Consider the following 16,416-nt stretch of genomic DNA (forward strand, 5'->3'; position numbering starts at 1 on the left):
CTCGGCCCGGGGAGCCGTGTGGCAACTCCCCGCCACCCCCTCTCTCCCTCCCTCCCCTCGGCCAGGGAGCCATGCGGCAACTCCCCATGGCCGTCCCCCCCTCGGCCCGGGAAGCCGCATGCGGCAACTCCCCGCCGTGCAGCAGCTCCCCTGGCCCGGGGAGCCGTGGGGCAACTCCCTGCCCTAGCTCACCTTTGCTCCACCTCCTCCCCGAGCACACCACCGCTTCTCCCACCTCCCAGGCTTGCAGCGCCAATCAGCTGTTTGGCACACAAGCCTGGGAGGGAGAGAAGCAGAGCGGGGCAGCGATATCAGGGGAGGAGGCGGAGCAGAGATGAGCTGGGGCGGGGAGCGGTTCTCCTGTGCACCGCCCCCCTGTTACTTGCTGCAGTCGGCCCTCCCCGCACCCCCTGCCCCAGCTCACCTCCACTCCACCACCGCCCACAACCGCTTGGCGCCCTCGGTGACCGCCTAGTTTGCCTAGTGGTTGCACCGGCCCTGCCCGTCAGCTTTGTTGGCACCCAGCTGGGGCCTCAGTTTGCCCTTTGTGTCTGAGAACCTGGCTTAGCCATTCCCCAGACTTATCTGGGAAACACACGTCAGTCATGCTCTCAGCTTATGTTCAGAACTTTAACTATAACGTTGCTACATGCATTTTACCATGATACTGTATTACTGCTCAGCAAGGAATGAGTTTTCAAATGATACTTCCGAAGACATGCCTTGTACAAAGTTTATCACAATAATGAGTAAGGTGTGACTACAGGAGTATATTCTGTCACACCATTATGTAAATATCAGACCATGGGGATGCCTTTAATCCCTATGCACCCCCTCTTTGCCAGGTGGCATCAAGAGGTTTCAATTTCCTCAGTTTATTTCAATGATCTAAAAGAATTGTTTTGCTAATGTAACATTTTATTTTGACTATTGTTCCAGTTCATTCCAATTTTCCATTTTATTCATTTTAATGCAGAGTCAATGTTTTCTATTAAATTAGAAGGTTTTGACATTAGTGAAAGGAAATAATTCAATGTTTCTGAATTGGGTTTTTTTCTGAATTTTCTTTCCACTAAAAATGTTGACATTTCAATTTTTGATCCGATTCAGAAGGAAAACAAATTTAGAAGTGTCAGAATTTCCCACGGGATGGACATTCTATTTCCCAATCATCTCTCCTCATAATACAATGACTAGAGGATGTTAAGTGAAATAAAACGTGGGAAATTCAAAGCTGATGATAGGAAATACTTTTTCACACAATGGGTGGTTATCCTGTGTAACTCACTGCCACAGGATGTCACAGAGGGCAAGAATTTAGCAAGATTCAAAGAGGGACTGGATATTTCTATGGACCACAAGAACATCCAGAGCTGGAATAGTTAATGTAACCAAATTCTGGCAGGGATATTAAACCTTCTGCTTCAGGGCTCGAGCTGATTGTTACTATTACAGACCAAGATGTGTCCTGGCATAGGATTATTATCCCCCACAGCTGCTACTGCAGTGTTCTTAAACCTGCCTCTGCAGCCTCTGGTACTGGACACAGAAGTGGACAGACCTCTGCTCTGATCCAATCTGGCAATTCCCTGTTACCTAAGTGATTTGCCCAAGGTCACAGAGTGGCAAGTGCAGAGCTAGGATTAGAAACCAGGAGTCCTGTAGCCCAGCTCAGCACTGTAGCCACCAGCCCAGCTTCATTCCCTCATTCAAGGCTCCCAATGCCCATCGACATGGCATGGCCTGACCCAGAGAATGCAGCAAGGCTGCAGCCCATGAGCCCCTGTGCCCCCTGAGCTGGGCTGGCAGGACCCGGCTACATACCCCTCCCTTGATAGCCGCCTCAATGGATGCTCTTGCTCCGGCACTGCTTGTTGATATTGGCTAGGCTGGTGTTGAGATCAGGGTTGGGTCCCCGCTCTGCAACAGGACAGAAAGAGCATCACAAGGGAAAAGTGGCTGAGATCCCATTCCAGGGCAGTCCTGGCTCCCAGCCCCCACTGCTTTAACCCACTAGCCTCCACTCCCCTCCCAAAGCCAGGGATAGAATCCAGGCATCCTGATTCTGAGACCCCCCTGCTATAACCCACTATCTCCCTTGCAGAGCTGAGGATGGAACCCAGCAGTCCTGAGGCCCCTGGTGACCCTCCCTGCCCCAAACCACCTGTCCTTCTCTTCATCTCTGTTAGCTGTTACCTCAGGACACCTGAACCACAGGGACTGGGCTGCCCCCCTCTTACGTGAAGCAGCTGCTAGAGTGGGGCACAGACCCAGCCACTTTAGGGGAGGTGTGAGACAGAGGAAAGGTCCAGTGGAGGAAGGATGAGAATGGGAGAGACATTACCCCACAGACCAGTATCCTCTTCTCCAGCAGCCAGGGAGGATGCTGGCCTTGGGTTAACAGAGGTTAGGGGGTGCTGGGGTTATGGGCAACAAGGTCAGTGCTAGTGGTCAAGGCTGGGCTGGCAGGGCTCTGTAGCACCCCCATCTGGCTGGGGCTTTGCAACACACAGGATCCATCTCCCCCTCCCCTCTGCATGTCTTTCACCACAAAGTGCAGCAGCATGGCGAGCTTCTGGAAGAGCCGGCTGCGCTCGGCATCCCGCAGGCCCCAGGGTGCCCTTGGTGTTTTTGACCTTGACCATTTGTTGTGGCCCGCGAGGGTAGCACCCAGGGTGTGCAGGGCCTGGCCCAATGGGTGGGGAAAGGGGCGGCCGGACGGGGGGCTGGGCAGTCAGCGAGGGCACCAACACCAAGGACAGAACATGGCATCTGTATGGGGATCCCCATGGATCCGGGCAGTGCCATGGGCACTGGGTGAGAGCTCCTGAAACAAACACATATATACACACACACACGGCACCCTGCTGGGTGGGAGCTCCTCCAACACACATTACACAGCTGGGGTGTGATCTCCTGTAACACACACACCAACATCACACAGCCGAGCAACAAACACACCACACAGCCCGACCTGTCCCTTACTGTGACACACACACTGCACAGCCTGGCCTGGGCCCTCTTGTACCCACTAGTCCCTGCTCCCCTCCCAGAGCCAGGGGCGGACCCAGGAATCTGGGCTCCCAGCGCCCTGCTCTAGCCAGCTCCCCAAGGCGCAGCGAGGCCCCACAGCCCAAGGACAAGGAGCTGGCTGCCCTCTAGCAGGCTCCTACTGCCCATGCACAAGGTACAGGGGGATCAAGCCGTTGGAGGCAGGGTTAGGGTAGGGGCTGATGGGATGGGGGTGGGGGAGGAGATGAGTTAACCCCAGGGTGAGGGCAAAATCCCGGCACAGGCAGGGACAGAGCGGGTAACAGTTACCCTCGTGGACTGAGACACCACTGTTTGCAAAAATGGGGTTGGGGGAGCAGAGGGGCTTTTCTATTTCCCCTCCCACAGACTGGGCTTCCCAGGGCTGGGTTCTTAAAGGCACAGGCATCTGAATGCCAGGTCACTGCAGCTCCTCTTTGATGTAACCTACTGAGGTGCTGCAGCAGGAGACTTAATTCAGTGAAACCGGGACAACCCTGATAGTCTATGATCCTAATGGAGAAAATCTCATCTATGACTTCCCTACCCCCCCAGGGGGCTGTACACCCCTCCCTCAATTTCCCCAACAGCCCCCCCCCCCCCACCAGTGGTCAACTAGTTACGTGCAGTGTTGCCAGTTTAGTCATTGGTTGGAAACTTGAATTGAAATTGAAACGTGAATACACACTTTAAAAGCAGATACAATGGATGATAAAATACTTGTACCTGAAAAAGTATAATAGGTTTGAAAAGTCTGAACAAAGACTAGCTTCCTCACACAGCTGTTTTTGCTGACAATGTTGGCGCATTGGTTTTGGCAATGTTGGCCAACCTTATAATTTAAAATGATGGTTTGTAAGCAAGGTCTGAGTGAGCTCTCCCCTGACAGCTAGTGATGAGCCAGGGGTGGGGGGAAGGCTTCAGGACCAGACTGTATTTACATGAACTCACCTACTCTGCCTAGGTATCCAGCAGACAGAGCTGTGTTGCCCAAGTGATCGATTTTGGCTGGTGTTGGGAGTTTCTGTACCAAACATTTTTATTATAATTAATTTTTACATAAGAACGGCCATATTGGGTCAGAACATCTAGCCCGATACTCTGTCTTCCGACAATGGCCAATGTCAGGTGCTTCAAGGGGAATTAACAGAACAGGGCAATTATTGAGTGATCCATCCCTGGTCATCCACTCCCGGCTTTGGGGAAACAGAGGCTCTCAGAGCATGGTGTTGCATCCCTGCCCATACTGGCGAATAGCCATTGATGGACATATCCTTGATTAACTTATCTAGTTCTTTTTTGAATCCTGTTCTAGATTTGGCTTTCACAACAGCCCCTGGCAAAATGTTCCACAGATTGACTGTATGTTGTGTGAAGAAGTACTTCCTTTTGTTTGTTTTAAACCTGCTGTCTATTAACGTCATTGGGTGACCCCTAGTTCTTGTGTTATGTGAGGGAGCTTTTCACTTTCTCCACACCAGTCAAGATTTTATAGACCCCCCGCCCCCCCCCCGGCTCCATAGTCTCTTTTCCAAGCCGAAAAGTCCCCCAGTCTTTTTAATCTCTCCTCATATAGAAGCTGTTCCATAAGCCTAATCATTTTTGTTGCCCTTCTCTGTACCTTTTCCAACTCCAGTATATCATTTTTGAGATGGGATGACCAGAACTGCACATGGTATTCAAGATGTGAGCATACCATGGATTTATATAGTAAATGTGGAGGAGCTTGGTTTGCCAGCTTCATCAGCAAAGCCAATGCAGAATGACAAACTGCGAAAAGGCTGCAAAACTCCAATCCTCTGGATTGCATCAACATGCAGAAAGCCTTATTGACTTTTTTTTAAAGTGTGCATTCATGTTTCAATTTCAATTCAAGTTTCGAGCCAATGACTAAACTGGCAACACTGCATGTAACTAGTTGACCACTGGCGGGGAGGGGGGGGCTGTTGGGGAAATTGAGGGGGGGTGTACAGCCCTCTGGGGGGTAGGGAAGGCCCGGTTTCATTGAATTAAGTCTCCTGCTGCAGCACCTCAGCAGGTTACGTCAAAGAGGAGCTGCAGTGACCTGGCATTCGGATGCCCGTGCCTTTAAGAAAAGACATTGGAATGCCCGTGCCTTTAAGAACCCAGCCCTGGGAAGCCCAGTCTGTGGGAGGGGAAATAGAAAAGCCCCTCTGTTCCCCCCACCCTATTTTTGCAAACACTGGTGTCTCAGTCCACCGGGGTAACTGTTACCCCCTCTGCCTCTGCCTGTGCCGGGGTTTTGCCCTCTGACACCCTCTGGCACCTCCTCACCCCTGGGCTTAACTTGTCACCTCTCCACCCCATCCCTGATTTTGCCTTCAGCCCCTACCCTAACCCTGCCTCCAGCTGCTTGACCCCCCTGACCAGTCAAGTTTCACCCCCTGCTCAGACCCTGGCCACCCCCTTCCTCCGATTTGCCCCCCTTTGCCCCTTTTTAACTCCCGTTAAAAGCAGTCAGCAGAATCTTATGGCTAATAAGGGCAGGGTGAAGGGCAGTGGCTTCAGCAGATGTTAGTGAGCATGCTCTGTTTGTGTGAGCCTGCTGAGTGCACCCTAAATAGCATATTCCTACAGAGAGCAGTTTCCTACACTACACCGGCTGTGCTCGGCATCCTGCGGGCCCTTGATGCGTTTTATTTTGGACCATTTGTTGTGGCCAGCAGGGGCGGAAGGCCTGGCCCAATGGGCGGGAGGACAGGGGCACACAGCCAGGGCGCCAGCACCGAGGTCAAAACAGGGCATCTGTATGGGGCAGCTGCCCTCCCCATGGCGCTGGGCAGAGACACAGGTGTGAGCTCCTGTAACACACATGGTGCAGCCCTCCTGAAAGACACACATACCACACAATTAGGAAGGCCAAAAAAGAATGTGAAGAACAGTTAGCAAAGACTCAAAAAGTAATAGCAATTTTTTTTTAAGTCCATCAGAAGCAGGAAGCCGGCTAAACAACCCGTGGGGCCACTGGACGATCGAGGTGCAAAAGGAGCACTCAAGGACGATAAGGCCATAGCGGAGAAACTAAATGAATTCTTTGCATCGGTCTTCACGGCTGAGGATGTGAGGGAGATTCCCAAACCTGAGCCATTCTCTTTAGGTGACAGATCTGAGGAACGGTCCCAGACTGAGGTATCACTAGAGGAGGTTTTGGAACAAATTGATAAATTGAACAGTAACAAGTCACCAGGACCAGATGGAATTCACCCAAGAGCTCTGAAGGAACTCAAATGTGAAATTGCAGAACTACTAACTGTGGTATGTAACCTATCATTTAAATCAGCTTCTGTACCAAATGACTGGAAGATAGCTAATGTGACGCTAATTTTTAAAAAGGGCTCCAGAGATGCTCCCAGCAATTACAGGCCTGTAAGCCTGCCTTCAGTACCAGGCAAACTGGTTGAAACTATAACAAAGAACAATATTGTCAGACATATCGATGAACATAATTTGTTGAGGAAGAGTCAACATGGTTTTAGTAAAGGGAAATTGTGCCTCACCAATCTACTAGAATCTTTGAGGGGGTCAACAAGCTTTTGCTGCCAAATTCTTCCAGCCCTACCAGCGGCATTAGCTTTGTCGGCAGGACAGCGCTCCTGCCGACAAAGCCGCGTTCACACTGCCACTTGCGTCGGGCAAAACTTTTGTCTTTCATGGGGGGGGGCTTTTTTAAGTACCCGTGAAAGACAAACGTTTTGTTGACAACTTCGCAGTGTAGACATACCGTTACTGAGAGACTGACAAGCTGCACAGCCTGGCCTGAGCCCTGTTGTCCCCACTGATCCTTACTCCTCTCCAAGAGCCAGGAAAGAACCCAGGAATCGGGGCTCCCAAGCCCCCGCCCTAGCCAGCTCCCTACGGCCCCACGCACAGCCCAGGGGCGGGGACCGGGCTGCCCCCTTACGGGCTCCTGCCACTGGGGCTCCAGGTGCCGCGAGCGCCCCCGGCGGCCGGACTCGGGACCCAGGCGTCCGGGGGGGCTGCTCCAGAAAGTCCCTGCGCTGGGGCCTCCCCCGGCTGCTGGAGCTGGCGGCGCAGGCGCGAGCGGGGAGCGCGGCAGGGTTGGAGCGGGGCGGGGCCTTCCCGGACACCTGGGTCCCAGCCCGGCCCCTGCGCAGGGCGGGTCCCGGCTGCAGCCCCAGGCGGGCCAGTCGGTTTCGGGGAGGGACCAGCCGCGGGGCGGGAAGTCGCTGCCCGGGCGGAGGAAGCGGCCGGAGCCGAGCCCGGCGATGGCTGCAGCGGGGCCGGCGCAGGTAGGACGCGGGGCGGGGACTCCCCGGCCGGGCACTGGCTGGTCCCGGCTGGGGCCGAGGGGGGCCGGGACCGGGTCCCTCCCGCGCTAGTGACCCCGGGGCTGGGAGCGGCTCAGCGCGGCCAGGCAGGGGCCGGGGGGTCAGGGGCTGCAGCAGGCGGAGCGCTGGGGCCGGGGAGCGGCTTTGGGGCCCCGGGACCCGCCCACAAAGCCGGGCGGACATGCGGAGCCAGGCGCGACCCCTTTACCCCGAGTCCCCGGGGGGCTGTGTGGGGGGGTCTCCCTGGCTCACAGCTGCTGGGCTGGGGGTTCCCCGGGAGCCGCTGCCCTCGAACCCGCGTCCCCTGCGGAGAGCCCGGGCTGGGGCTGGCGCGGAGGGTGCTGAGTGTGTAACGCTTGTGCCAGCAGCTGCGGGTGGCGTTTGAGGAGGTGGCTCTGTATTTCACCCGGGAGGAGTGGGAGCTCTTATCCCGGCCAGAGAAGCAGCTGTACCGGGACCAGATGCTGAGGAATTACCGGGCCCTTGTTTCCCTGGGTAAGGACCGATTTATCTCTACTCATAGCTGTGAAACGTTTGGGTTCCCTTGATGCCTCAGCTGCCATGTGCCACCCCGTGGTCGGGTGTTGGCAAATGTCGGCCCCTTTCAGGTCGGCTTCCTGTTGAAGCAGAAATCAGGACTATCGAGTAGTGTTGTCCAATAAAAATTCCATGTTAGCCACGCTGCGAGCCACACTTGTGGTTTTGAATTTTTCTTCTTAGCCACATTATAAAAAAGCCACTTGCATTAGCCACAATTCAGTAGCCTATTAGGCACATGTGGCTAGTGGCGAACGTATTGGACTCCGCTGCTATAGAGCCTGGGGCTAATCTTAGGGCTTGGCTACACTTCCAAGTTAGAGCGCATTAAAGCAGCCCCGGGCGCCCTAACTCCCGACCCGTCCACACTGGCAAGGCTCTTACAGCACCTGGACTCTGCAGCCGGAGCGCTCCTGGTAATCCACCTCCACGAGAAGCACAATGCTTGCTGCGCCTCGGCTGAGACGCCCGGGCGTCAGTGTGGACGACATGTTGCATTACTGTGCTGTGATCAGCCTCTGGAAACGTCCCATAATCCCCTTAAGTCAAGTGGCCACTCTTCCCAATGTTGTGACCTTGGCTGTAGGAATGCGGATGTGCCCTTTCAAAGCTCCATTTCTGACAGCTGGCTGCTTAGCTGCTCCGGGACAAAGCAACCATTGCTGTGGAATGCTGCTTGCTGTGAGTGTGTGAGATGGGGTGGGGGGGGGGTCTGCTGCTGTCTGAACTTACAAGACAGCATGCTGACACACTCTCTGCCCCCCAAAAACCAACTCTCTCCCCCCACTTACCCACAACACAGTCCTTGTCACACTCCACCCACCCACACCATTTGAAAAGCACGTTGCACCTCTTGAACGCTGGGCTAGCTACCACAATGCACTGCTCTTTGTGGCGTTGCAAGAGCTGCTAATGTGGCCACGCCAGTGCGCTTGACTCTGACAGTGTGAACACACTGCAGCTCTTTCCCTACTGCGCTCTCCGAGGGCTGGTTTAACTCCCAGCGCTCTACATCTGCAAGTGTAGCCAAGCCCTCAGTGTAACTTGTTTACTTGCATTACGTACCTCAGTCCTGGCACAGCCATGGTAGCAAACAGTCACGTGAACGACAACCTCTTCCAGGAATCCCGGCCAGACACCGATGGCAGCAACTCTGCCTCAGGAACTGACTCTAGCTAGAAAAATAAGGCAGGGAGAAAACACATCTGCTGCTTGCAGCAGCTCCCAACCTCCCTGAAAAGAACACGCATCATACATTTAACAACTGTATAGTAGAACAACGCTTGCAACCTAAGCAAAAGAACTGATAGATTTGTAGAATGGCGCCACCTGGTGACACCTGCCATGGCACATGTTGTGGCTTATGCCTTAATGATGTACTGCCAAGTGTTGAATTTGAGCTGTAAGAGGGCAAAGGACTAAACTTCCCTTCTTCCAAAGTCTTCCCCACCATAAATTTTTAAGGAGACAGTTGGGTAAGTGAGAGAGGGTAGTTGGGGACTTTGTATCCACCCTGTCTCTTAATGAGAGTTAATGGGGTGTTCAATGATATTTCAACTCGTTCAACTCGTTGTCCTATGGAACTTACTGCCACAAGATAGCATGGAGGCCAGGATGAGAACTTTTTGTGGAACATCTGGAGTTCCCCTAGTAAGGATTTAAAACTGGGCCCCCCACTGCAAATTGAGATGGGTCATAGACGTTGCACTTCAGAGTATGAACTAAACTTGCCTGGTGGGAGATGAGAAGAAATCTCTAAGGAAGGCTTATTTCTTTATTCTCCTGCTTGGGATCTCTTGCGCTTTCCTAGGAAGCAGCATCCAAGGTCAGTGTCCCATCATGCCAGGTGCTCGGCAGACACACCCTGATCGAGATGGGGCCCTGTTGTGCGGGGCTGCACCAATATATAAATGATTCCCTGCCCCCAAAATTTTATTAATAAAATTGATTCTTTCCCCTCCAAACAGGCTATTCAGGTTCCACACCGGATTTAATCCACCGGATCGAGCTAGGGGAGGCAGAGCTCTGGATCCAGGATGCCGAGGACTCCAGGGAAACCTCAGGGCCTGAGAGCCCCTCCTCAGGTGAGTCGTAATAATCCAGTCCCTTCTGATTTATACAGCTGCTAGTGGCAGGCTCCTTAATGTAGAAGGCAAAGGCAGAGCGAGCTCCACTGTCTGGGAGCTGAAGGGGACAAATGGAGGCTGGGAATTAGGGGTCAGTGTTTATCTGGGAGGGGAAGGGACCATTGGGAGAGCTCCCCTCATGGCAGCTTGGATTCTCCATCACTGGGAGTCTGTCAGTGGAGATGGGGTGTCTCTTTCTCAAAGCCCTGCTGTAACTCAGCCAGGAGTTACTGGGCCAGAGGCAGGAATCACTACGGGGGAGATTCTCTGCCCTGGGTTAGGCAGGAAGCCAGGCTGGATGGGTACAATGAGTCTGTCTGGCCTTGATATCTTGAATCATAGAAACGTAGGACTTGATGGGACCTCAGTAGGTCATCTAGTCCAGTCCCCTGCACTGAGGCAAAGCTAAGTATTATCTAGATCATCCCTGACAGGTGTCTGCCTCACTTGTTCTTAAAAACCTCTAATGATGGAGATTTCACAACCTGCTTAGATAATTTGTTCCAGTGCTTAACTACCCGTAGAGTCTGGAAGTTTTTCTTAATGTCTAACCTAAATCTCTGTTGCTGCAATTTAAGCCCATTGCTCCTTGTCCTGGCCTCAGTGGATAGGGAGAACAATTTCTCACCCTCCTCTTTGTAACAGCCTTTTACGTACTTGAGGACTGTTATCAGCTCTCCCCTTCTTCTGCCCCCCCGCCAGTCTTCTCTTCTTCAGACTAAACAAACCCAATTTTTTCAATCTTTCCTCATGGGTCATGTCTTCTAGACATTTAATCATTCTTGTTACTCTCCTCTGACCCTCTCCAGTTTGTCTATATCCTTTCTGAAGTGTGGTGTCCAGAACTGGACACAGTACTCCAGCTGAGGCTTTACCAGTGCTGAGTAGAGTGGAAGAATTACTTCTCGCATCTTGCATGCAACACTCCTGCTAATACATCCCAGAATATTTGCTTTTTCCCCCTCCCCCAAAAAACGATTCCATGGTTGACTCATATGTAGTCTGTGATCCACTATAACCCCAGATGGTTTTCTGCAGTACTGTTTCCTAGGCAGTCATTTCTCATTCTGTATTTGTGTAACTGATTATTCCTACATAAGTGTAGTACTTTGTGTATGATCTTATTGTATTTTATCCTATTTAATTCTGACCTTTTCTCCAGTTTGTCAGGATCATTTTGAATTCTAATTCTGTCCTCCAAAGGGCTTGCACCCCTCCCAGCTTTGAATCATCCATAAACTTTGAGTGTACTCTCTATGCCATTGTCCAAATCATTTATGAAGATATGGAATAGAACTAGAGCCAGGACAGATCCCTGTGGGATCCCGTTCAATATAGCCTTGCAGTTCATTTATGAACCATAATAACTACTCTCTGAGTGTGGTTTTCCAACTAGTTGCACGCACAGCTTATAGTAGGTTTGCCTAGGCTATATTTCTCTAGTTTGTTTATGAGAAGACAGTATCAAAAGCATTACAAAAGTCGAGCTGTGACATGTCCTGCTTCCACCCTGTCCACAAGGCTTGTTACCTGTCAAAGAAGAATATTAGGTTAGTTTCACATAATTTGTTCTTGACAAATCCATGTTGACTGTTACTTATTACTTTTATTTCCTTCTAGGGGCTTACAAATAGAATGTTTGATTACTTGCTCCCTTATCTTTCCAGGTACTGAAGTTAAGCTGACTGGTTTATAATTCCCTGGGTAGTCCTTATTTCCCTTTCTATAGATGGTACTATATTTACCTTTTTCCAGTCCTCTGTTTTCTCTACCATCCTCCAGGAGTTCTCAGAGATAATCGCTAATGGCTCGGAGATCTCTTCATCCAGATCCTTAAGTATTCTAGGATGTATTTCATCAGGCGCTGCTGAGTTGAAGGCATCTACCTTGTCTAAGAAATTCATAACTATTTCTTTTCCTATTTTAGGCTCAGATCCTACCCCGTTGACACTAATGTTCACTATGTTAGTCGACCGATCACTGCTAACTTTTTTGGTGAAAACTGAATCAAAGGAGGCATTTAACAGTTTGGCAATTGCTGCGTTTTCTCTTATTGTCTTTCCCTCCATTTAGTAATGGGCCTAGCCTGTCCTTGATCTTCCTCTTGCTTCCCATGTATTTGTAAAATGCTTTCTTGTTCCCTTTTATATACTTAGCTAGTTTAATTTGTTTTTAGCCCTGGCCTTTCTAATTTTGTCCCTACATATTGGTTCAGTTCTAGAAGTGGGTCATTACAGCTCCACCATGCCTCAGATTCCTCACCTGTGTAATGGAGAGGGCATTGGGACTGTGAGGCTAAAATCCGTCTGTGTGTGTCAGCGGATCTGGCACGGGGGGGGTGGGGAGAAAAGCACCTGGGTAGAAATACAAGCCTGCCGGTCCATAGACCACATCACCTTCTTCTAGGCTTCCCACACCTCAGAAAATCATACCAAGGGAAGGGTTGTCCTAGAGATTTTTGAGATGAGTTTCATGCCTCTGACCCTCCTCTCTCAAGTTATGAATGCTGGTGTCCTATGGCCCTGGGCACGTGGGTCCAAATATAGCTCAGAGAAGGGCAAAAACCTGCTCGCAGCCTAGGAGAGCATCCCAGAGTCACTGGCCCTCGGCAGAGAAGGTACTGTCCTCTCCAGGTTCCCACCCCCTCTCTGCCAGTTCATTGCGCACATAACCTCTCAGACTGGAGAAACCTTCTCCAGCGAATAAGGAGAAAGCTGGGAATGGCTCGAGGCAGAGCAGGATCAGTGATGTACGATGAGTGTGAGGGGACGCCACATGGAGGATGCAATTTGTAGAGCAGGTCTCAGGCACTTGTAGAGCTTCACTGTAATGTGCTAAAACTGCCCCGGGTTCCAGGCAGCTTCTGCAGGGGAAGCTGATGTGTTTGGGGGCCAGACGAAATCGTCCTACAGGCTATGGTGTGGAGTACCCTGGTGTATGGGCAGGGTGTGAGGGAGAGGAGGTGGCATGGCCTTGTCACATCCCCACTAGTCCTGCTCTCTCAGGCGTGGTCTACATTGGGGGTGGGGATCGATCTAAGATACGCAACTTCAGCTACGAGAATAGCGTAGCTGAAGTTGACATATCTTAGATCAACTTAGAATCACTTACTTCGCATCCTCGCAGTGCGGGATCGACGGCCACTGCTCCCCCATCGACTCTGCTTCCGCCTCTTGCAGTGGTGGAGTTCCGGAGTCGACGCCAGAGCGATTGGGGATCCATTTATCGCATCTACACTAGACGAGATAAATCGATCCCCAATAGATGGATCACTACCCGCCGATCCTGCGGGTAGTGTAGACGTGGCCTCAGTGGCATGAAATCGTTGTCACTTGCATTGCTTCAGTGTCCATGCTTAGCACAGCCCTCAGCCCTAACGTGTCTGTGACTGTCTGTAGATCAAAGGCCACTCTCACTTTCCAGCACAGCATTGTCACTGATTGGGTTGTAAAACAATACAAACATGTTTTTCAGGTTACATCACACACCCTGAGTGACAGGTTACATCCCTTCAACCCCAAACCCCACCCTCTTGAGGATTTTAGTTTAGTTTTCATAGAATCATAGAATATCAGGGTTGGAAGGGACGCCAGAAGGTCATCTAGTCCAACCCCCTGCTCGAAGCAGGACCAATTCCCAGTTAAATCATCCCAGCCAGGGCTTTGTCAAGCCTGACCTTAAAAACCTCTAAGGAAGGAGATTCTACCACCTCCCTAGGTAACGCATTCCAGTGTTTCACCACCCTCTTAGTGAAAAAGTTTTTCCTAATATCCAATCTAAACCTCCCCCACTGCAACTTGAGACCATTACTCCTCGTTCTGTCATCTGCTACCATTGAGAACAGTCTAGAGCCATCCTCTTTGGAACCCCCTTTCAGATAGTTGAAAGCAGCTATCAAATCCCCCCTCATTCTTCTCTTCTGCAGGCTAAACAATCCCAGCTCCCTCAGCCTCTCCTCATAACTCATGTGTTCCAGTCCCCTAATCATTTTTGTTGCCCTTCGCTGGACTCTCTCCAATTTATCCACATCCTTCTTGAAGTGTGGGGCCCAAAACTGGACACAGTACTCCAGATGAGGCCTCACCAATGTCGAATAGAGGGGAACGATCACGTCCCTCGATCTGCTCGCTATGCCCCTACTTATACATCCCAAAATGCCATTGGCCTTCTTGGCAACAAGGGCACACTGCTGACTCATATCCAGCTTCTCGTCCACTGTCACCCCTAGGTCCTTTTCCGCAGAACTGCTGCCTAGCCATTCGGTCCCTAGTCTGTAGCTGTGCATTGGGTTCTTCCGTCCTAAGTGCAGGACCCTGCACTTATCCTTATTGAACCTAATCAGATTCCTTTTGGCCCAATCTTCCAATTGGTCTAGGTCCTTCTGTATCCTATCCCTCCCCTCCAGCGTATCTACCACTCCTCCCAGTTTAGTATCATCCGCAAATTTGCTGAGAGTGCAATCCACACCATCCTCCAGATCATTTATGAAGATATTGAATAAAACCGGCCCCAGGACCGACCCTTGGGGCACTCCACTTGATACCGGCTGCCAACTAGACATGGAGCCATTGATCACTACCCGTTGAGCCCGACAATTTAGCCAGCTTTTTACCCACCTTATAGTGCATTCATCCAGCCCATACTTCCTTAACTTGCTGACAAGAATACTATGGGAGACCGTGTCAAAAGCTTTGCTAAAGTCAAGAAACAATACATCCACTGCTTTCCCTTCATCCACAGAACCAGTAATCTCATCATAAAAGGCGATTAGATTAGTCAGGCATGACCTTCCCTTGGTGAATCCATGCTGGCTGTTCCTGATCACTTTCCTCTCATGCAAGTGCTTCAGGATTGATTCTTTGAGGACCTGCTCCATGATTTTTCCAGGGACTGAGGTGAGGCTGACTGGCCTGTAGTTCCCAGGATCTTCCTTCTTCCCTTTTTTAAAGATTGGCACTACATTAGCCTTTTTCCAGTCATCCGGGACTTCCCCGGTTCGCCACGAGTTTTCAAAGATAATGGCCAGTGGCTCTGCAATCACAGCCACCAATTCCTTCAGCACTCTCGGATGCAACTCGTCCGGCCCCATGGACTTGTGCACGTCCAGCTTTTCTAAATAGTCCCTTACCGCCTCTATCTCCACAGAGGGCTGGCCATCTCTTCCGCATTTTGTGATGCCTTTGTGCATTTGTATATAAGCACTTGAGATAACCTGTTCATCGCCCCTCATTCCCAGTATGAGGCAGGAGCCCTCCCCTCACAGACATTCCTGCCTGTGCTTCCTCCCGGTATCCCGCTTTCCCACTTACCTCAGGGCTTTGTTCTCCTTCCCCCGGTGAACCTAGTTTAAAGCCCTCCTCACTAGGTTAGCCAGCCTGCTGGCAAAGATGCTCTTCGCTCTCTTCGTAAGATGGAGCCCGTCTCTGCCCAGCACTCCTCCTTCATGGAACACCATCCCATGGTCAAAGAAACCAAAGCCTTCTCTCCGTCACCACCTGCGTAGCCATTCGTTGACTTCCACGATTCGATGCTCCCTACCTAGGCCTTTTCCTTCCACGGGGAGGATGGACGAGAACACCACTTGCGCCTCCAACTCCTTTATCCTTCTTCCTAGAGCCACGTAGTCCGCAGTGATCCGCTCAAGGTCATTCTTGGCAGTATCATTGGTGCCCACGTGGAGAAGCAGGAAGGGGTAGCGATCCGAGGGCTTGAAGAGTCTCGGCAGTCTCTCCGTCACATCGCGAATCTTAGCCCCTGGCAAGCAGCAGACTTCTTGGTTTTCCCGGTCAGGGCGGCAGATAGATGACTCAGTCCCCCGGAGGAGAGAGTCCCCGACCACCACCACCCGCCTTCTCCTCTTGGGAGTGGTGGTCGTGGAACTCCCAACCTCAGGACATCGCATCTCATGCCTTCCAACCAGCGGAGTCTCCTTCTGCTTTCTCGCCCCAGACATATCATCTGGTCCACTCTCCGCAACGATACCTGTGGAGAGAACATGAAAGCGGTTAGTTACCGGTGTCTGTGTTACTGGAACCCGGACATTCCGCTTACCTCTTCTGGAGGTCACATGTTGCCAAGCTTCTTCACTGGCCTCTTGGCTCCTCTGTGCAACCTGCTCTAAATCTGTAGAGCTTTGTGCCCCTAGAAGCCTATCCTGAGTTTTGTCCAGGAAATCCTCAGTTTCCCGTATGCAACGCAGGGTTGTTATCTGTTGCTCCAGACCTTCAATCTTCTCTTCCAATATGGAGACCAGCTTGCACTTTGTACAGACAAAGTCGCTTCTGTCCTGTGGAAGAAAGACAAACATGGCACATCCAGTGCAGGTCACAACAGCTGAACCCCCCCTTCCATATCACCTTCCTACTACGAGCTTCCTCAGAGCAGTTTGCAAGACGTAAGCCTCACTGGGCTCA

The 16,416-nt window shown here is 51.5% G+C and overlaps 1 protein-coding gene across 1 annotated transcript in view; it reads left to right on the plus strand.

Annotated features, from left to right (window-relative positions):
* Positions 1-7,108: 7,108 nt before the first annotated feature.
* Positions 7,109-16,416, plus strand: part of LOC140913678 (uncharacterized) — a 31,943-nt gene continuing 22,635 nt past the window's right edge. Inside the window, 3 exon segments of the mRNA XM_073350463.1 lie at positions 7,109-7,301; positions 7,709-7,835; positions 9,845-9,961. Coding sequence (XP_073206564.1) covers positions 7,278-7,301; positions 7,709-7,835; positions 9,845-9,961 — 268 coding nt within the window. The 5' untranslated portion in view covers positions 7,109-7,277.

The sequence above is a fragment of the Lepidochelys kempii genome, chromosome 6 (genome assembly GCF_965140265.1).
Source record: "Lepidochelys kempii isolate rLepKem1 chromosome 6, rLepKem1.hap2, whole genome shotgun sequence".
Classification (NCBI taxonomy): Eukaryota; Metazoa; Chordata; order Testudines; family Cheloniidae; genus Lepidochelys; species Lepidochelys kempii.